Genomic DNA, 23,156 nt, shown 5'->3' on the forward strand with positions numbered 1-23,156 from the left:
CCTTCCGTACTGCATCTCCAACAGTGCAGTGCTCCCTCAGTACTGAACCTATGACAGTGCAGCATTCTCTCAGTACTGACCGTCCGACAGTGCAGCACTCCGTCAGTACTGACCCTTCCATACTGCAGCACCGGCACAGTACTGACCCTCCAACAGTGCAGCACTCCCTCATTACTGACCCTCCCTCAGTGCAGTGCTCCCACAGCACAGGTGCCCCAGGGGCGCGGAGGGGGTGTGTCTGTTTTGATATTTTGTGGCTGGACCCCCGAGCTGCTGAGTCGGAGTTGAGAGACCCTCCCCCTCCACCCAAGGGCACTTGACCTGGATTCCTGAGGAGAGGGAATCATTAACAATATCAGCTAAGTTGAGCAACCGGAAGGGACTCAGCTCCCCACCCCCCATCCATCTGTGCAGCTGCTAAGCTGTGACACTGGTCTGCTGGCTCCTCTGCCGAGCCCAGCCCTGCTCCCTCACACTGGGTCTCTCTGTCTCCCTTGGTGGGGCTTGTCCAGACGTGAACTCCCCCATGCAGGACTGGAAACACTGGTCCACCTCTGGGATCCTCTCAGTTGTTTTGTTTATTAATTAATTGAATAATTGATGTAACCGGATATTTAACCGCACCCTTGAACTGCTCTCTGAACTTGGACTGAGTCACCACATAAATAAATGTGTTTGTGCAGCAACTTAAAAGCTGCAGCATAAATCCAACTTGTCGAAATATATGTTCAGAATCGTTGTAATCCTTGGGATCTGTTCCTGTTATGATATAATAGAAAAAATCGATAACAATTATCAACCACAGAAGTATGAAGCTGCCGGAGATGGTGAAGAGTAAAATCACAGACTTCCTTCTGCTCTCCATCTCTGGGTCACTGTGATTCTCTCCCTCTCTCTGACCCCCCAGTCCCTTACGGACTCGACTGGCCACTAAAATGTGTCTGACTGTCAGAGCGTTGAGCAACAGAATTAAAACAAATGGGAGCAATGGGGTTAAAACAGTATCAAACCATGCAAATCCCACCCATCCGGGCTCAGTATAATAGCTTGGCTTTATAGAACATTCCCACGGTACATTGTCGATTATCTCTTCAGGTTCAGTTATAAAGTAGAAGGGGATGTTTCTTGAACAGAGCAGAATGCAGGTTGTTGCGAGAACCACAGCCGCAGTTTTCTCGGTGCAATATTTAGTTTTCAGCTTCTGACAACAAATGGCCACAAATCGATCGAAGGAGAAAGTGACGGTGAACCAGACAGAACATTCTGCAGCTGTACAAAGCAGGACAAAGATAACAGTACACACCGGGGTGATTTTCAGGAAAGATCCCGGGAAATAATAATAACTGATCCGCCACAGTACGACATCAGTGACAATGACCAGTAGGTCCGTTGTTGCCATGGCCACCAGGTAGTAAGTGGTGCAGGTGGAGAGTCCGCACTTTCCCCGGGACAGGATCACAATCGCCAGTAAATTAACTGGAAGAGAGAGAAGGGAAAAGAGACTGGAAATTACTGATCAAATATTCTCCGTGTCTGAGCCAGACAGGAACGGCAGGATTTTAGCACCATAAACAGGTGGGTTGGGGCTGGGTCAGAGGTTAAAATCTAAAAGTCTCAACCCCGACCCCAACCCAACTCCAACCAGCCCACTTCCGGGTTTAACAGAGTTTAACACTTTTAACACTTCCGCTCTCAATTGACGGGTTGGTAATTTAAATATTTTAATCAGTCTGGAAGTCTCTGATCTAATCTGCTTTCCAAGTTTAACTCTGTTGTCCCGGTTTCCCCATTCAATCCCATGGCCCACATAAAGAATTGGCTATCAGAAACCAACCCCCAAACCCCCACTGTGATTGGACAACCTGTGATAGGACACCCATGTTATCAGGCTGCTCCTCCTGATTGGACTCCCCCTCCCCCTCTCCAGAGTTGGAACACCCCTGGGTTTGGACCTCACTCTGATTGGACACCCCAGTCCCACTGGAATCAACACCCACCTCACCACTGGTTCTGGATTACCCCTCCCCAGATTGGATCTTCATGGGCTCAGAACCCCCCCCCCCTCCAGATTCAGACCCCCCACCGCGGGCATCGGACCAACCTGAGATTAGACCTCTCCTGGGGACCGAAACACACTGCAGGATAGCAGATCCCTCCTTGGGGTTGGTGAACAAACACCCTCCGCCCTTCCTTTCCTCCCTCTCTCCCTCTTCCCTTCACCCCTCCCCTCCCCCTCCTATCATCCCCTCCTCCTCTCTGGACTTAGACCAGGGTTTAGGATGGGTGACCCCTCTGTGGGGGTTGTGGATCAAACAGGCCAGATCTGTGATGTCATCACTCGCTCCCCCTCTGGAGTCAGGTATTGGACACTCCTGCTATTTGGTATTAAACCCCTGGGATCATGGTTTGGACCGCCCTGGTCCTGAGGCCTACGCCAGAGCCCCAGCTGCCTGACAGGAAGCCAGGCCTGTCAATCAGGCTGATGTCAGGGTGGGGAAGTTGTCAATGATAAATGGACAGAGTGTGGAGTTAAAACTCTGAAACACCACTCCGCACCTATGTAAACCACACCTGTTAATATCCAGGCCTAATGATTGGAGCAAAAACAAAACTCTGAGACTGCTGTAAATCTGATAAAAAAATAGGAGAATATTGAAAACATTCAGCAAGTCAGGCAACATCTGTAGAGAGAGAAACAGAGTTAACTTTCAGGTCGATTAACCTTTCATCAGTACCGGAAGATATTAGAGGTTAACAGTTTTAAAAGCAATGATAGAGCCAATGAAAAGAGGGAAAAGGGGGAGGAAAGAACCAAAGGGAAGGTCTGTGATTGGATGGAGGGCAGGAGGGACTGAATGGCCAGAGGGATGACGGTGGAATGAGAATGGGACAATTGAAGAAACAGAGGGGGTGTAAATGGTTCCAGCAGAATAACAGAGGGAGAGGGAAGCATGGAAAATCTGAAAAGAGGAGAAGGCTCTAGTGGCCTGGAAAAGTGATGGAGAATGGTGGGTAGAGCCCAGGGATGTGGAGCAGCCTGCCAGCTGTGTACCAATAGGGAATCTCCCACCTAAAGCCCCAACCCACACCCCCTCCACTCCAAATGACCCTGGTGTGGGCCATCCATCATTACCAGAACAGAAAATGGGAGCTGTGGTTATAATCTGAAATGTTTAATATCAGTGTTGGGTCCGACTGGCAAAAAAAAAATTGTCATTGAAAAATTCATTGCTGTTCCTGTGGAAGAGTGTGGGAAGTCGAGGATAGAGAGGTCAGAGTGTGAGTGGGATGTGGAATTAAAAGGACAAGTGACTGGAATCTCAGGGTGACACTTGCAGATGGAACAGAAGAGTTCAGCAAAGCAACCACGCAATCTGCATTTAATCCTCTCCCAATGCTCAGGAAACTATTGTGAGCAGTGAATGCAGTTACTACATTGGAAGATGTACAAGTAAAATCGCTGTTTCACCTAGCTGGATTGAGGCTGTGGGAGTCCATGAGATGATAGTAGATATTGATGGAAAGTCAATCCTCTGAAATGGAGGTAGCGGAATCGAGGAAAGAAAGGGAAGTGTCAGAGATTGAGCATGGGATGGAAATTAGAAGCAAAGTTCATTAAATTTTCCATTTCAGTATGAAAGAAGGAAATGGCCCCATCAGAGTCATCAAAATAACAGAATAAATGTGAAGAAGAGGACCTCGAGTGAGATTGGAACAAAGAATGATCCATGTATCCTACACAAAGGCAGCACAGCTGGGACCTAAATAGCCTCCCGTGGTGACACCATTTGAGTGTGGAGTATCCCAGTGTTTACACCCAAGGTCCACACACATATACTTTACAACAGGAACCCCACACAGGGTCCAGGATCTGAAACCTGCAAAGGGTTTTCATTCCCAGACCAGAGCCAGTGAGGAGTTCCAGTGGGAATGAAGAGTGAATGAAATTAATCAAGTCAATTCCAAATGGAACTCTTGGAATGTACCAGCAGGAGATGGTGGAGGGAAAGCAGCCGGGCAACAGCCTCATGGTGTCTGTCAGGTAAGATCCCATCCACTGTGAGTTTAAGGACAGCTAGAGTTTACTGAACTTTGGACCACAGATGGGAAAATTGACATAGGCAGAAATTATACTAGACTTCTGGAGCACAGCTTCATGCACAGAGTGAAGGAAGTCACGTGTGTGGTGGGACAGTCAGTGCAGAATGAAGTGCATGATAATTCAGAGCGAGGTCACACCAGGACTGCTGCTTCCCGTATTGGTCTCCGATCTCAAAATACATAATTCCTGCCTGAGAGAGGTGTCAGTTATACTGGATTGAGATGAGAAGGTCTTCACTTGCAGGCTTGTGAATCTTTGGAATTCTGTAACCCAGAGAACTGTAAGTGCTCAGTCTTTGAGTATATTCAAGATAAGATAAACAGATCTTTGGACCCTAAGGCAATCAAAGGGCTAATTACATTGTGTGGGAAGGTGGAGGTGAGATCTTGGACGAGCCATGATCTTGTTGAATGGCGGAAGAGACTCGAGGGGCCGAATGGTCTACTCCAGCTCCTATTTCTTTATTTCGCTCTTATGTAATTAATTCCAAACAGAACATCTCGGGTTCGATTGAATAAGAACATTTATTAGATCAGTAAAGGAACATTCAGCAAAACAGACTGGGGACCTGATAGCAAGAAACACACTCGGTCAGTACAATAAATCTCACAATCTGAACATATCCTAATTACACCTTCAATACATTTCCTCATCAGGATTGTACTGGAAGTTTCATCAGTTCATTCTGATGAATTATTCACACCGCTAGCCCACTATCTCTCTCTCACTTCTCAAGTAACTTCCCCCGCCTCCCTCCAGTCCCCCTCCAGTCCCCCTCCAGCTCTTTCTCAATCACTCCTCTCTCTCTGTCTTTTCACACTGACCACACTGATACTTTTCAAATGCCATCTAATCCTAATACCCTGAGTGTGCATTCTGTTTACTGGCCTTGTATTCAATGATTCTATTCTCAGTCAGTTTATTCAATGGTGAAGCCTCTGAAATAGAATGATAGAGTCATAGAGTCAAACAGCACAGAAACAGGCCCTTCGGCCCATCGTGTCTGTGCCGGCCATCAAGCACCTATCTATTCTAATCCCATTTTCCAGCACTTGGCCCGTAGCTTTGGATGCTATGGTGTTTCAAGTGCTCATCTAAATACTTCTTAAATGTTGTGAGGGTTCCTGCCTCTACCACCTCTTCAGGCAGTTTGTTCCTGATTCCAAACACCCTCCAGGTGAAAAATTTTAATCCTCAAATCCCCTCTAAACATCCTGCCCCTTACTTTAGATCTATGCCACCTGGCTATTGAACCCTCCGCTAATGGAAAAAGTTTATTCCTATCTATCCTATCAATGCCCCTCATAATTTTGTATACCTCAATCATATCTCCCCTCAGCCTTCTCTGCTCTAAGGAAAACAACCCTAGCCTTTTCAGTCTCTCTTCATAGCTGAAATGCTTCAGCCCAGGCAACATCCTGGTGAATCTCCTCTGCACCCTCTCCAGTGCAATCACACCCTTCCTATAGTGTGGTGACCAGAACTGTACACAGTACTCCAGCTGTGGCCTAACTAGCGTTTTATACAGCTCCATCATAACCTCCCTGCTCTTATATTCTATGCCTCGGCTAATAAAGGTAAGTATCCCATATGCCTTCCAAACCACCTTATCTACCTGTGCTGCTGCCCTCAGTGATCTATGGACAATTACACCAAGATCCCTCTGACCTTCTGTACTTCCTAGGGTCCTACCATCCACTGCATATTCCCTTGCCTTGTTAGTCCTCCCAAAATGCATCACCTCACACTTCTCAGGAGTAAATTCCATTTGCCCATCTTACCAGCCCATCTATAGCGTCCCGTAATCTAAGACTTTCCTCCTCACTATTTACGACATCACTGATTTTCCTGTCATCTGTGAACTTACTGATCATACCTCCAATATTCATGTCGAAATCTTTAATGTACACTACAAACAGCAAGGGTCCCAGCACCAAGCCCTGCGGTACCACACTGGGCAAAGTCCTCTACTCGCAAAAAACAACCCTCGACCATCACCCTCTGCCTCCTGCCACTAAGCCAGTTTTAGATGCAATTTGCCAAATTGCCCTGGATCCCATGGGCTCTTACCTTCTTAACCAATCTCCCATGTGGGACCTTATTAAAAGCCTTACTGAAGTCCATGTAGATTACATCAACTGCTTTACCCTCATCTACACATCTAGTCACCTCCTCGAAAAATTCAGTCAGGTTTGTTAGACACGAGCTCCCCCTGACAAAGCCATGCTGACCATTTCTGGTTAATCCCTGCCCCTCCAAGTGGGGATTAATCCTGTCCCTCAAAATTTTTTTCCAATAGTTTCCCAACCTCTGATGTTCGAGTCACCAGCCTGTAATTACCTTGTTTATCCCTGCTGCCCTTCTTGAATAATGTACTACATTCGCTGTCCTCCAGTCCTCTGGTACCTCTCCTGCGGCCTGAAAGGATTTGAAAATTTGTGTCAGAGTCCCTTTGCCTCATATAACAGCCTGGGATACAACCTATCTGGGCCTGGGGATTTATCCACTTCTAAGCCCGCTAAAACAGCTTAATACTTCCTCTCTTTCAATGCTAATATGTTCAAGTATATCGCAATCCCTCTCCCTGATCTCCACACCTACATCGTACTTCTCCATAGTGAACACAGATGAAAAATAATCATTTAAAACCTCACCTATGTCCTCCAGCTCCACACAGATAGCCATTTTGGTCCCTAAAGGGCCCCACCCTTTCCCTGGTTATCCTCTTGCCCTTAATACACTTATAAAATGCCTTAGGATTTTCCTTTATCTTGCCCGCATGTGTTTTTTCATGTCCCTTCTTAGCTCTCCTAATTATGTTCTTAAGTACCCCCCTACACTTTCTATACTCCTCTAGGGCCTCCGCAGTTTTCAGCACTCTGAATCTGCCATAAGACTCCTTTTATCCTGATCCAATCCTCTATATCCTTGGACACCCAGTGTTCCCTAGACTTGTTGGTCCAACCCTAAGGCTTTCTATCGGTATATCAGGAATAAAAGAATGACTAGAGTTAGATTAGGGCCAATCAAGGATAGTAGTGGGAAGTTGTGTGTGGAATCAGAGGAGATAGGGGAAGTGTTAAATGAATATTTTTCGTCAGTATTTACAGTAGAGAAAGAAAATGTTGTCGAGGAGAATACTGAGATTCAGGCGACTAGGCTAGATGGGATTGAGGTTCACAAGGAGGAGGTGTTAGCAGTTTTGGAAAGTGTGAAACTAGATAAGTCCCCTGGGCCAGATGGGATTTATCCTAGGATTCTCTGGGAAGCTAGGGAGGAGATTGCAGAGCCTTTGTCCTTGATCTTTATGTCGTCATTGTCGACAGGAATAGTGCCGGAAGACTGGAGGATAGCAAATGTTGTCCCCTTGTTCAAGAAGGGGAGTAGAGACAGCCCTGGTAATTATAGACCTGTGAGCCTTACTTCGGTTGTGGGTAAAATGTTGGAAAAGGTTATAAGAGACAGGATGTATAATCATCTTGAAAAGAATAAGTTCATTAGCGATAGTCAGCACGGTTTTGTGACGGGTAGGTCGTGCCTCACAAACCTTATTGAGTTTTTCGAGAAGGTGACCAAACAGGTGGATGAGGGTAAAGCAGTGGATGTGGTGTATATGGATTTCAGTAAGGCGTTTGATAAGGTTCCCCATGGTAGGCTATTGCAGAAAATACGGAAGTATGGGGTTGAAAGTGATTTAGAGCTTTGGATCAGAAATTGGCTAGCTGAAAGAAGACAGAGGGTGGTGGTTGATGGCAAATGTTCATCCTGGAGTTTAGTTACTAGTGGTGTACCGCAAGGATCTGTTTTGGGGCCACTGCTGTTTGTCATTTTTATAAATGACCTGGATGAGGGTGTAGAAGGGTGGGTTAGTAAATTTGCGGATGACTCGAAGGTCGGTGGAGTTGTGGATAGTGCCGAAGGATGTTGTAGGGTACAAAGGGACATAGATAGGCTGCAGAGCTGGGCTGAGAGATGGCAAATGGAGTTTAATGTGGAAAAGTGCGAGGTGATTCACTTTGGAAGGAGTAACAGGAATGCAGAGTACTGGGCTAATGGGAAGATTCTTGGTCGTGTTTATGAACAGAGAGATCTTGGTGTCCAGGTACATAAATCCCTGAAGGTTGCTACCCAGGTTAATAGGGCTGTTAAGAAGGCATATGGTGTGTTAGCTTTTATTAGTAGGGGGATCAAGTTTCAGAGCCACGATGTCATGCTGCAGCTGTACAAAACTCTGGTGAGACCGCACCTGGAGTATTGCGTGCAGTTCTGGTCACCGCATTATAGGAAGGATGTGGAAACTATGGAAAGGGTGCAGAGGAGATTTACTAGGATGTTGCCTGGTATGGAGGGAAGGTCTTACGAGGAAAGGCTGAGGGACTTGAGGCTGTTTTCATTGGAGAGAAGGAGGAGGAGAGGTGACTTAATAGAGACATATAAGATAATCAGAGGGTTGGACAGGGTGGACAGTGAGAGTCTTTTTCCTCGGATGGTGATGGCAAACATGAGGGGACATAGCTTTAAGTTGAGGGGTGATAGATATAGGACAGATGTCAGAGGTAGTTTCTTTGCTCAGAGAGTAGTAGGGGCGTGGAACGCCCTGCCTGCAACAGTAGTAGACTCGCCAACTTTAAGGGCATTTAAGTGGTCATTGGATAGACATATGGATGAAAATGGAATAGTGTAGGTCAGATGGTTTCACAGGTCAGCGCAACATCGAAGGCCGAAGGGCCTGTACTGCGCTGTAATGTTCTAAAAAAAAAATTCACTTTAACGGGCACAGGTTGGCTCTGAACTCTCAATATTTCCTCTTTGAATGACTCCAACTGGTCTGATGTAGACTTTCCAACAAGTAGCTGCTCCCAGTCCACTTTGGCCAGATCCTGTTTTATCACATTGAAATCGGCCTTCCCCCAATTCATTACTTTGATTTCTGGCACATCTTTGTCCTTTTCCATAACTACTTGAAATCTTACAGAGTTATGGTCATTATCCCCGAAATGCTCCCCCACTGTTATTCTACCACTTGTCCGGCTTTTTTCCCTAGGATTAGGTCCAGTACTGCCCCTTCTCTTGGAGGACTTTCTACGTGCTGGCTCAAAAAGCTCTCCTGTATGCTTTTTAAGAATTCTGCCCCTTTAAGCCTTTTGCACTAAGACTATCCCAGTTGATATTAGGGACATTGAAATCCCCTAATATTATTACCCTATTATTTTTACACCTCTCTCAGGTGGCTAAGGTAGTTAAGAAGGCATACGGCATGCTTGCCTTCATTGGTCAGGCATAGAGTATAAAAATTGGCGAGTCATGTTGCAGCTGTACAGAATCTTAGTGAGGCCACACTTGGAATATTGCGTGCAATTCTGGTCACCACACCACCAGAACGATGTGAAGGTTTTGGAGAGGGTACAGAAGAGGTTTACCAGGATGTTGCCTGGTCTGGAGGCCTGCTATGAGGAGAGGTTGGATAAACTCGCATTGTTTTCACTGGAACGACGGAGGTGGAGGGGCAACATGATCGAGGTTTACAAAGTTATGAGCGGCATGGACAGAGTGGATAGTGAGAAGCTTTTTCCCAGGGTGGAAGAGTCAGTTACTAGGGGACATAGGTTTAAGGTGCGAGGGGCAATGTTTAGAGGGGATGTGCGAGGCAAGTTTTTTACACAGAGAGTGGTGAGTGCCTGGAACTTGCTGCCGGGGGAGGTGGTGGAAGCAGGTACAATAGCGACGTTTAAGAGGCATCTTGACAAATACATCAATAGGATGGGAATAGAGGGATACGGACCCCGGAAGTGCAGAAGGTTTTAGTTTAGACAGGCATCAAGATCGGCGCAGGCTTGGAGGGCCGAATGGCCTGTTCCTGTGCTGTACTGTTCTTTGTTCTTTGTTCTCTGAGATTTGCCTACATATCTGCTCCTCTATCTCTCCTTGACTGTTTGGAGGCCTGTAGTACACTCCCAGCCAAGTGATTGCTCCCTTTATGTTTTTAAGTTCTACCCATATGACCTCGGTTGAGGAACCTTCTAAGACAGCATCCCTCCTTACTGCAGTAATTGACTCCTTGATCAACAGCGCAATGCCACCTCCTCTTTTATCTCTTCCCGTCACGCCTGAAGATTCTATACCCTGGAATATTGAGCAGCCAGTCCTGCCCCTCCCTCAACCATGTCTCTGTGATAGCAATAATATCATAATCCCATGTGCTAATCAATGCCCTCAATTCACCTGCCTTATTAGTAAGACTCTTTGCATTAAAGTAGATGCAACCCAGCCTTGAATTATTCACTTGTGCCTTAACAGGTCTATATTTGCTCTGCCTCCCAGACTGACTCAGTTTTTCTTCTATATTTGACTGTGCATCACCCCCTAATGTAACTCCACTCTGTATCCAATCCCCCTGCCAAATTAGTTTTAACAACTGCGTCCCCCCACCCACAGCACCAGCTTTAATGTTTAATTAAACAATAGTTTAATGCTTCTGCAGATCACGCAAATCTCAACCTGTTCACCTACACTATTCACTTTATCTACAATGGATGGAATAAACGCAATCAAAAGATTCTTCCAGACACACCTCACAATCACTGAAATTCTTTCTCCTGCAATTATAAAGTATACCTTTAGACTGTGAGATTGTTTAACGAATAAAGCACTAACATCACCACTGCTACAAATGATCTGCAGATAAATAGAAGGACTCATTATTCCAACAGATACAGTGTAAACTGTTGCAACATCACATCAATAAATTTCATTTTACAATGTAGCCCAGTGACAGTGAATTCATCCACAGTGAAACGGAGAAGGAGATGTGAAAGAATCAGCAGCAAACTCTGTTCAGTGTCCGGACCTCTGAAGCAGCGTCAGACACACACAGAATGAAATAATATTGCATAACAGTGACAAGCAATAAATACATTGAAATCCCAGTTAAACTGAACCATGTTATTGGGGAGGGACGACATTGCACTGCCTCCTTGTAACACTGAGATTGTGAGCAGCCTCATTATCAATCACTGAAAACACATTCATAACAATATTCTAGAATAGGTTAGCTCCACAACATGAAACTGCCAGCAGTTCCTGATGGTCTGTTTCCTGCTTATAGTCCAGACCTAATTTCAGTACATTCAGTGCAGGGAATAATCCATTAACATTATCAAAGAGGGTTAAAGTAAGATCATTACAAATATAATGCAGCTTCTACAAGACTGAAAATGCAGTGACTGAGAATATTCCATCATTCAACTGTTGGAACAGAACAGGCAACTGTGTAAAACATGCAGTGAGTACAGCAGCACAGTTAACTCTGATTACACCATTAATAGCTGAGATAACAGCTTACCAGGAACTCCAATGGCTGCAAGAAGAGGATAGTAAATGTGTTCAATCTGATTGATTACAGCACGTCCCATTTTTGGAACAAGCAGTGACTTCTGTTAGCCTGGAACCCACAGCTCAGGCAGGCACTCTGAGCTAATCCATTCCAACGGGTTCAGATTTATACAGGGGACAAGTCTCCACTGACATGGCTAAACTCCTGATCATTGCTATTAGTTACACTCACTTGAACAAACACATTACATCAGCAGCTTTGAGTCTGATGTAAATAATGCAGTGGATAAATCACACATATCTCAATGTCTAGGATGTTATCTTACTTAGAGCTCTCTTGGGAATAAAGTTGAAAGCTGAATTCATACAGAACTTATCAAACAATTACGAGCATCTTCATTCACAGTTTTCACATAATTGTATTGCACATGTTCACTCCTGTGGATTCAAATATAAATGTTATTGATTTTTCTGTGGTATATAATGAATCCAGGGACACAAGCAGACCTGTTTCACTCTTTTCCTCCAGTTTTCCAGGTAAAATATGTTCTTTGAGTCTCAGACACAGGGACCGTTAGAGGCCACGTTCAGGATTGAAACATAGAAACATCGAAAATAGGAGCAGGAGTAGGCCATTTGTCCCTTCAAGACTGCTCCACCATTCATTATGATCATGGCTGATCATCCAACTCAGCAACCTGTTCCTGCTTTTGCCCCATACCCTTTGATCCCTTTCGCCTGAAGAGCTATATCTAACTCCTTCTGGAAAAAATACTATGTTTTGGCCTCAACTGCTTTCTGTGGTAGTGAATTCCACAGGCTCAACATTCTCTGGGTGTGGAAATTTCTCATCATCTCAGTCCTGAAAGGTTTACCCCGTATCCTTAGACTATGACCCCTGGATCTGGACTTCCCCACCATCGCGAACATCATTCCTGCATCTTACCCTGTCAAGTCCTGTTAGAATTTTATAGGTTTCTATGAGATCCCCCCCTCACTCTTCTGAACTCTGGCGAATATAATCCTAACCGGCTCAATCTCTCCTCATACGTCAGTCCCACCATCCCAGGAATCAGTCTGGTAAACATTCACTGCACTCCCTCTATATCAAGAACATCCTTCCACAGAAAAGGAGACCAAAACTGCACACAATATTCCAGATGTGGCCTCACCAAGGCCCTGTATAATTGCAGCAAGACATCCCTGCTCCTGTACTCGAATCCTCTCGCTATGAAGGCCAACATACAATTTGCCTTTTTAACCGCCTGTTGCACCTGCATGCTTAACTTCAGCGACTGGTGTATGAGAAAACCCAGGTCTCGCTGCATATTCCCCCTCTCAGTTTATAGCCGTTCAGATAATAATCTGCCTTCCTGTTTTTGCTACCAAAGTGGATAACCTCACATTTATCCACATTATACTGCATCTGCCATGCATTAGCCCACTCTCTCAACTTGTCCAAATCACCCTGAAGCCTCTCTGCATCCTCCTCACAACTCAACCTCCCACCCAGTTTTGTGTCATCTGCAAATTTGGAGATATTACATTTAGTTCCTTAATCTAAATCATTAATGTATATTGTGAATAGCTGGGGTCCTCGCACCGATCCCTGCGGTACCCCACTAGTCACTGCCTGCCATTCGGAAAAAGACCCATTTATCCTGACTCTGTGTCCTGTCCACCAACCAATTTTCTATCAAAGAACAAGAACAAAGAATAAAGAAAATTACAGCACAGGAACAGGCCCTTCGGCCCTCCAAGCCTGCGCCGATCCAGATCCTCTATCTAAACATGTCGCCTATTTTCTAAGGGTCTGTATCTCTTTTCTTCCTGCCCATTCATGTATCTGTCTAGATACATCTTAAAAGACGCCATCGTGTCCGCATCTACCACCTCCGCTGGCAACGCGTTCCAGGCACCCACCACCCTCTGCGTAAAGAGCTTTCCACGCATATCCCCCCTAAACTTTTCCCCTTTCACTTTGAACTCGTGTCCTCTCGTAATTGAATCCCCCACTCTGGGAAAAAGCCTCTTGCTATCCACCCTGTCTATACCTCTCATGATTTTGTACACCTCAATCAGGTCCCCCCTCAACCTCCGTCTTTCTAATGAAAATAATCCTAATCTACTCAACCTCTCTTCATAGCTAGCGCCCTCCATACCAGGCAACATCCTGGTGAACCTCCTCTGCACCCTCTCCAAAGCATCCACATCCTTTTGGTAATGTGGCGACCAGAACTGCACGCAGTATTCCAAATGTGGCCGAACCAAAGTCCGATACAACTGTAACATGACCTGCCAACTCTTGTACTCAATACCCCGTCCGATGAAGGAAAGCATGCCGTATGCCTTCTTCACCACTCTATTGACCTGCATTGCCACCTTCAGGGAACAGTGGAACTGAACACCCAAATCTCTCTGGACATCAATTTTCCCCAGGACTTTTCCATTTACTGTATAGTTCACTCTTGAATTGGATCTTCCAAAATGCATCACCTCGCATTTGCCCTGATTGAACTCCATCTGCCATTTCTCTGCCCAACTCTCCAATCTATCTATATTCTTCTATATTCTCTGACAGTCCCCTTCACTATCTGCTACTCCACCAATCTTAGTGTCGTCTGCAAACTTGCTAATCAACAGTGGTCCCAGCACGGATCCCTGTGGAACACCACTGGTCACACGTCTCCATTTTGAGAAACTCCCTTCTACTGCTACTCTCTGTCTCCTGTTGCCCAGCCAGTTCTTTATCCATCTAGCAAGTACACCTTGGACCCCATGCGCCTTCACTTTCTCCATCAGCCTGCCATGGGGAACCTTATCAAACGCCTTACTGAAGTCCATGTATATGACATCGACAGCCCTTCCCTCATCAATCAACTTTGTCACTTCCTCAAAGAATTCTATTAAGTTGGTAAGACATGACCTTCCCTGCACAAAACCATGTTGCCTATCACTGATAAGCCCATTTTCTTCCAAATGGGAATAGATCCTATCCCTCAGTATCTTCTCCAGCAGCTTCCCTGCCACTGACGTCAGGCTCACCGGTCTATAATTACCTGGATTATCCCTGCTACCCTTCTTAAACAAGGGGACAACATTAGCAATTCTCCAGTCCTCCGGGACCTCACCCGTGTTGTTATGAATGTTGCATGCCTTTGATTCTGTCTTTTGTCATTCTTGCAAACTCTGTCCTTACGTCCCGGTTTGAAAGTGAAAAGCACGAATCATCTGCTAGAATTTTAGACTTGGGTAAGGCTGACTTTATCGAGATGAGACAGAGACTGTCCACGGTAAACTGGGAAGATCTGTTAATGTGTCAAACGACTGAAGAACAGTGGAGAATATTTAAAGAAACATTTAATGAAATACAGAGTGAGTATATACCCGAGAGGAAAAAGGTCCACTTCACAGAAAAAACAGCCATGGACAACTAAAGAGATTAGGGATAGCATAAAACAAAAAGAAAGGGCTTACAAAAATGCAAAACGCAGCACAGATCCAGCTGAATGGGATCGATACAAAGACCAGCAAAGGGTCACAAAGCAGCTTTTAAGAGCTACTAAAAGAGATTATGAAAGGAAACTTGCAAAGGACATCAAAATCAATAAGAAGAAATTTTATAGTTACATAAAGGGAAAACGGATGGTCAAGAGCAATGTAGGCTCACTAAAAGCTGAAACTAGAATCCCCAGGACCTGACGGTTTCCATCCGAGGGTGTAAAAGGAAGTAGGCGAGCACATTGTAGATGCCCTAACTATAGTCTTTCAGAGTTCCCTAGATTCAGGAGTGGTCCCTCTGGATTGGAAAGTTGCACATGTCACTCCACTTTTTAAGAAGGGTGAACGGGGGAACCAAGGAAATTACAGACCAGTTAGCCTGACATCTGTGGTGGGCAAGTTGCTGGAGTCTATAATCAAGGATAGGGTGACTGAACATCTAGAAAAATTTCAGTTAATCAGGGACAGCCAGCATGGATTCATGATGGGAAGGTCATGCCTGACAAATCTCATTGAATTTTTTGAAGAGGTCACTAAGGTAGTGGACAGGGGAGTGTCTATGGATGTTATTTAAATGGATTTCCAGAAGGAATTTGATTTAGTCCCACATAAGAGACTGTTAACTAAGGTAGAAGCCCATGGAGTTGAGGGCAAATTATTGACATGGTTAAAAAGTTCGTTGAGTGGTAGGCGACAGAGAGTGGGGATAATGGGAATGTAGTCTGATTGGCAGGATGCAACTATTTATTTATTTATTTTATTTAGGGATACAGCACTGAAACAGGCCCTTCGGCCCACCGAGTCTGTGCTGACCAACAACCACCCATTTATACTAACCCTACAGTAATCCCATATTCCCTATCACCTACCTACACTAGGGGAAATTTACAATGGCCAATTTACCTATCACCTGCAAGTCTTTGGATGTGGGAGGAAACCGGAGCACCCGGCGAAAACCCACGCAGACACAGGGAGAACTTGCAAACTCCGCACTGGAAGTACCCAGAATTGAACTCGGGTCTCTGGAACTGTGAGGCTGCGGTGCTAACCATTGCACCACTGTGCCGCCCATAAACTAGTGGTGTCCCGCAGGGATCTGTGATGGGGCCTCAATTATTCACATTATTCATTAACGACTTAGATGATGGCATTGTAAGTCATATATCCAAATTTGCTGATGATACCAAGTTAGGCGGCATTGTAGACAGTCTAGATGAGAGCATCAAATTGCAAAGAGATATTGACAGATTAGGTGAGTGGGCAAACTGTGGCAGATGGATTTCAATGCGGACAAGTGTGAGGTTATCCATTTTGGGCCAAATAATGATAGAGCAGGGTACTTTCTAAATGGGAAGAGATTAATTACAGTGGATGTACAAAGAGACTTGGGGGTTCAGGTGCATAGATCTTTAAAATGCCACGAGCAAGTGCAGAAAATGATCAAAAAGGCTCATGGAATGCAAGCCTTTATATCTAGAGGATTGAAGTATAAAGACATAGAGGTTATGCTGCAGCTGTACAAAACCCTGGTTAGACCCCACTTGGAGTACTGTGAGCAGTTCTGGGCACCACACCTTAGGAAGGATATATTGGCCTTGGAGGGAGTGCAACGTAGGTTTACAAGAATGATACCTGGACTACAGGGGTTAAGTTACGAGGAGAGATTACACAAATTAGGCCTGTTTTCGACAGAATTTAGAAGGTGAAGGAATGATCTGATTGAAGTCTTCAAAATATTAACAGGAAAAGACAGGCTAAATAAACTATTTCCACTGGTTGGAGATTCTAAAACTCGGGGGCATAGTCTAAAAATTAGGACCAGACCGTTCAGGAGAGATGTTTGGAAACACTTCTTCATGCAAAGGGTGGTAGAGGTTTGGAACTCTCTCCCACAAACAGCAGTTGAAACTAGAACAGGTGTTAATTTGAAATCTGAGATAGATTTTTGTTAAGCAAAGATATTAAGGGATATGGGCCAAAGGCAGGTATATGGAGTTAGGCCGCGGATCAGCCATGATCTCATTGAATGGCGGGACAGGCTCGAGGGGCTGAATAGCCGACTCCCATTCCTATCTTCCTATGTTCCTATGGTACACTCTTCAGCTAATATATTCTTTCCCTTCCTGCCACACTCTGGTTATCATTACCTATACAATACCCTGTTTTAATGCCTCATTTTTGGCTTTAATTTGCCACATCCTGCCTCACCAGATCCCCCCCTCCCCCCACCCCCGCCGCCGACACACACCCAACCCCGAATATTTAGTTTAAAGTTTTCTCTCCCACTCTAGTTATATGACTTGCCAGAAAACTGATCAGGTGAAGACTGTCCCATCGGTACCTCTCCCACTTTCCCCAGTAATGGTGACAGTGCCCCATGAATCAAAACCCATTTCTTCCATACCAATCTTTGAGCCACACATTCAACTCTCTGATCTTAGTTACCCTATGTCAATTCACTTGTGGCTTAGGTAGTAATCCACAGGTTATGACCTTTGTGGGTCTACATTATAATTTATCCCCTAGTTGGTCATAATCCCTAAGATGAACCTCTTTCCTCGTCCTATCTATGTCGCTGGTACATACGTGGCCCATGACAACTGAATTCTCTCCACCCACTGCAAGTTTCTCTCCAGTGCAGAGCAGATGTCCCGAGCCCTGGCGCTGGGCAGGCAACACAGTCTTCTGGACTCTTGCTCTAGGCTGCAGAGAAACTACATATATCCCTCTGACTATACTATTCCCTACAACCACCACATTCCTATTTACTCCCCACACTTGAATGGCTCCCTGCACCATGGTGCCATGGTCAGTTTGCTCATCCACCCTACAGCTCCCACTGTCGTCCATACAGGCACCTCAAACCTGTTGGACAATTGCAAGGGCTGAGGCTCCTCCATTGTTACCTTCTGGGTCCCCGTTCCTGCTTCACTTGCAGTCACACCCCCTGCCCTCCCCCCTCTCCCTGTCCATGACAATAGACCAGATTTGAAGTTTTTAACCTAAAGGGTGTGACAGCCACCTGGAACAAAATGTGCCCCCTCCTTTATGAATCACAGTGCCCGAAGCTCAGAGTCTAGCTCATGAACTCTGAGCTGAAGTTCCTCAGGCTGCAGATGTGGATGATGTAGATCACATAGCTGCCCACCAGCTCCCACAGGCTACACCTGGAACACATCACCTGCCCTCTCATACTTTTGTGTTCTATTTACCTAATTAAGTTGAAAAATATCACTCAACAGTTGTCAATAGTTATATCAAATGCCTTACCAAGTGAAGCTATGAATTAACTGCAATATTTATATCTCTCCAGTACCAGTTTAAACTACTATCCCCATTTAGAGAGGACAAAGCTTAAAACTCACCAACCACTCACCTATCTGCTCATCTTATTAATGATTCCAGGTTTCAGCTCTCATGTCCCACTGCTGGCTTATGGCGCTCTCACTCGGCCCACTCCTTTCCTCTAAAAGGTCCGAACAGCATCTCCTCTCTCACTGCGCCATATTCCCACTCTGTTTTGAGCTGCATTCAGTCGCTAGCTGCTACCTTCGTGCCTGCTTCAAACCGTTTCTAGTGTCAGAATGTTTGGCATTAAGAAGACACAGACATAATGTAGTTGGCAAAGAACCAGAGGCGAAATCAGAAGAATTGCAGCACACAGTGACTTGTTGGGATCTACAATTCACTGCCTGAAAACATTGTGGAAGCAGATTTAATAATATCTTTCAAAAGGGAACTTAAATACTTGATAAGGGAAAAATGCAGGAGCCTGAGGAAAGAGGAGGGAAGTGGAAATAATTAGATAGCTCTTTCAAAGAGACAGCACTGATACAATGGGCCGAAAAGCTTCCTTCTGTGCTACATCAATCTCTGATTGGATGAGCAAGAGACAGAGTGAAGGTAGTGAGGATCAGTTTGGAAGAGAGAACAGGAAATGGTGAGAGAGGGAACGAGAAGCTTGCATAACTTTTCGGGCAAAGGGGTCACGATCAGATATCTGCCCATGCCCGTTCCTGTTTATTCAGGTGGCACACAACCTTCATGCTGTCTCCTCATTTACATGAAATCTACATGCTGTCTGCATGACCCGTCTGACAGACAGCTTGCTGTGACCGTCAAGAAGCATGGAGAAGTCTGGCTCCAATGTGGAACAGGGAGTTTTTCCTGTTCCTCTAGCTCTCCCATTGACATGGAGGCCCACAGCCATGTGCACCATCGGGAATCCAGCTATCTCAAAAGCCATGTTACTTCACATCTTGCTCCGGAGAAAATTATGTATTTACCTGACCTGGCATAGATGGCCCCTGTCACCTAGTGGATACGTCAATGGACGGCATCCTGGGAGATGATGGATATGTTGCCTGCTCCTGCCTGGATAGTTCCAGACGCCTGGAAGTTCAATTGAACTGTGACCTTAATGGCCACTGACAGCGCTATCCTCATCCTGGTGTGAGGCTGCAGGTCGTGTTGCAGGAGGTGCCACAGCCCTGTGACAACCTGCTTATTAAATCAGAGTCACCTCACACACTGCTCCTGGGTTAGGTATGGGTAGGAAAGGTGCACTTGGAAACCCAGGGTGGGTTGGACCCAGGGAGGGGGGGTCCCCTTCTTCATTGCAGAGGTTCCATTTCTGCATCCTCTGCTGCATTTCTGAATCATGTTGAAGGCTCAAATGTATTGTAATTTCAGTCCCCATGTCTCGTCCAGAGTTGGGGTCCCAAATCCACTGACCTCCCTGACTGTATCCAGCAGCTCTCAGCACAACGTCCATTAAATCATTCACAGAACCTCCACTAATTTTGTGATGACAGACGTTAAAAGCCCCTCACCTGCCAGTTGGATGCTGATTCTTTAAAATAACGCTATGGGGAATTTCTCGCGCTGCTGAATGCATGTTTGGCTGAGAATGACTAACACAGGGGATCAGTGAACATGCACAGACCAAGTTTCAAAGACTTTCATCAAAGCAGCTGGAACGTCTGTTTCATGTCACGTCCAGACATCTCCCCATACTACCAGTGCATGCCGGGCACTCCCAGATTTAGTGCCCTGTCCAGCACCAGTGCCTAATGATCCCAGAATCACGGCAACAGAGAGGTACACATTGAAAGAAATTCCCTTTTAATCGGAATAGGATAAATTATTTAAAAGGACCAAGTGGCAAGAATATGGGAAATGGACAGGGGAATGAGACTAATTGGAGAATTGAGGTCAGGGAGGGATTTTCACACAAGAATGCGTATATTAAAATTGTAGCATTGCTGTGGAGGGAGCCAGTGTAAAATAAAACCAGAAAGCACTGCAAGTATTCAGCAGATCTGGCAGCATCTGTGGAGAAAGAAGCAGAGTTAATGTTTCAGGTCGGTGTCCTTTCATTATGTTCTCATCATGTTAACTCTGTTTCCCTCTCCACAGATGCAGCCAGACCGACTGAGTTACGTCCAGCACTTTCTGTTTTAATTTCAGATTTCCAGCATCTGCGGTATTTTGCTTTCATTATTAGGAGCCAATGTAGGTCGGTGAGCAAAGGGATGATCTGTGAACTGGACTTGGTGTGTGTTAAGATATGGGCAGCAGAGTTTTGGATGAGTTGAGATTTGAAAAGGTTTGTAACTCTGAGGGTGGCCAGTGAAACATTGGGATAATCGGGTCGAGATTTAACAAGAGCACGAATGAGAGTTTATGCATCAGATGAAAACATAGAAAATAGGAGCAGGAGTTGGCCATTCGGCCCTTCTGGTCTGCTTCGCCATTCAAAAAAGATCATGGCTGATCATCTAATTCAGTACCCTGCTCCCGTTTTCTCCCCATATCGCTTGATCTCTTTGATATTAAGAAATATATCTATCTCCAGTTTGAATATATTTAATGACTTGGCCTCCACTGCCTTCTGCAGTAAAGGTTCACCACCCACAGAGTGAAGACATTTCTCCTCATCTGGGTTCTAAATGGCATACCCCATATCCTGAGACTGTAACACCTGGTTCTGTACTCCCCAGCCATCAGGAACATCCTGCCTGCATCGAGCCTGTCGTGTCCTGTTAGAATTGTATAGGTTTCTTTGAGATCCCCTCTCAGTCTTCTAAACTCTAGTGAATATAGGCCTAGTCGACCCAATCCCTCCTCATACGTCAATCCTGCCATCCCAGAAATCAGTCTAGTAAATCTTCTTTGCACCCCCTCCATGGCAAGAACATCGTTCCTCAGATAAGGAGACCAAAGGTGCACACAATGCTCCAGCTGTGGTCTCACTAAAGCCCTGTATAACTGCAGTAAGACATCCTTGCTCCTGTACTCAAATTCTCTTGCAATGAAGGCCAACATGCCATTTACCTTCCTAACTGCTTGCTGCTTGCTTTCAGCAACTGGTGTACAAGGACACCCAGGACTCGTTGCACCTCCCCCTTTCCCACCTATCACCATTCAGATAATAATCTGCCTTTCTGTTTTACAACCAAAGTGGATAACCTCACATTTATCCACGTTATACTGCATCTGCCATTCATTTGCCCACTCACCCAACTTGTCCAAATCACATTGGAGTCTCTTTGCATCCTCCTCACAGCTCACATTCCCCGCACCCCCCATCCTCCAGTTTTGTGTTGTCTGCAAACCTGGAAATGTTACATTTAGTTCCCTCACCCAAGTCATTAATATATATTGTGAATAGCTGGGACCCAAGCACCGATCACTACGGTACCCCACGAGTCACTGCCTGCCACGCAGAAAGAGACCTGCTTATTCCTATTCTCTCTTTTCTGTCAGTCAACCAATTCTCAATCCATGCCAATATATCACCCCCAATCCCATGTGCTTTAATTTTGCACACTAACCTCTCATGTGGGTCCTTATCAAAAACGTTCTGAAAATCCAAATACACCACATCCACTGGTTCTCCCTTATCTATTCTACTCGTTACATCCTCAAAAAACTCCAGCAGATTTGATAAGCATGATTTCCCTTTAATAAACCCATGCTGACTTTGTCCAATCACGTTTATGCTTTCTAGGTGTTCTGCTATCACATCCTTTACAATAGACTCGGGCATTTTCCCCACTACTGATCTAAGGCTGTAAGTTCCCTGTTTTTCTCTCCCTCCCTTTTTAAATAGTGGGGTTACATTTGCCACCCTCCGATCTGCAGGAACCTCTCCAGAGTCTGTGGAACTTTGGAAGATGACCACCAATGCATCCACTATTTCCAGGGCCACTTCCTTTAAAATTAGAAATAGAACATTACAGCGCAGTACAGGCCCTTCGGCCCTCGATGTTGCGCCGACCTGTGAAACCATCTGACCTACACTATTCCATTTTCGTCCATATGTCTATCCAATGACCACTTAAATGCCCTTAAAGTTGGAGAGTCTACTACTGTTGCAGGCAGGGCGTTCCAAGCCCCTACTACTCTCTGAGTAAAGAAACTACCTCTAACATTTGTCCTATATCTATCACCCCTCAACTTAAAGCTATGTCCCCTCGTGATAGCCATCACCATCCGAGGAAAAAGACTCTCACTATCCACCCTATCTAACCCTCTGATTATCTTATATGTCTCTATTAAGTCACCTCTCCTCCTCCTTCTCTCCAACGAAAACAACCTCAAGTCCCTCAGCCTTTCCTCGTAAGACCTTCCCTCCATACCAGGCAACATCCTAGTAAATCTCCTCTGCACCCTTTCCAAAGCTTCCACATCCTTCCTATAATGCGGTGACCAGAACTGCACGCAATACTCCAGGTGCGGTCTCACCAGAGTTTTGTACAGCTGCAGCATGACCTCGTGGCTCCGAAACTCGATCCCCCTACTAATAAAAGCTAACACACCATATGCCTTCTTAACAGCCCTATTAACCTGGGTAGCAACTTTCAGGGATTTATGTACCTGGACACCAAGATCTCTCCGTTCATCTACACTACCAAGAATCTTCCCATTAGCCCAGTACTCTGCATTCCTGTTACTCCTTCCAAAGTGAATCACCTCACACTTTTCCGCATTAAACTCCATTTGCCATCTCTCAGCCCAGCTCTGCAGCCTATCTATGTCCCTCTGTACCCTACAACATCCTTCGGCACTATCCACAACTCCACCGACCTTCGTGTCATCCGCAAATTTACTAACCCACCCTTCTACACCCTCTTCCAGGTCATTTATAAAAATGACAAACAGCAGTGGCCCCAACACAGATCCTTGCGGTACACCACTAGTAACTAAACTCCAGGAT

At 45.4% G+C, this 23,156-nt stretch overlaps 1 protein-coding gene across 1 annotated transcript; it reads right to left on the reverse strand.

Annotated features, from left to right (window-relative positions):
* Positions 1-565: 565 nt before the first annotated feature.
* On the reverse strand, positions 566-4,526 carry LOC137357375 (probable G-protein coupled receptor 139). The gene is made up of 2 exons (XM_068023659.1): positions 4,462-4,526; positions 566-1,476 (listed from the first exon to the last, which is right to left on the reverse strand). The coding sequence occupies exons 1-2, from the start codon at positions 4,499-4,501 to the stop codon at positions 566-568; spliced, it is 951 nt and encodes a 316-aa protein (XP_067879760.1). The 5' UTR covers positions 4,502-4,526.
* Positions 4,527-23,156: the final 18,630 nt, after the last annotated feature.

Source organism: Heterodontus francisci, chromosome 48, assembly GCF_036365525.1.
Source record: "Heterodontus francisci isolate sHetFra1 chromosome 48, sHetFra1.hap1, whole genome shotgun sequence".
NCBI classification, from domain to species: domain Eukaryota; kingdom Metazoa; phylum Chordata; class Chondrichthyes; order Heterodontiformes; family Heterodontidae; genus Heterodontus; species Heterodontus francisci.

Coding starts and splice junctions, on each gene's coding strand:
- LOC137357375 (XM_068023659.1), bottom strand. CDS start 4,501: ATGGCTCGTCCAAGATCTCACCTCCACCTTCCCACACAAT. Junction 1,477..4,461: donor CCTCCACCTTCCCACACAAT/GTAATTAGCCCT, acceptor TCTCTCTTCCAG/TTAATTTACTGGCGATTGTG.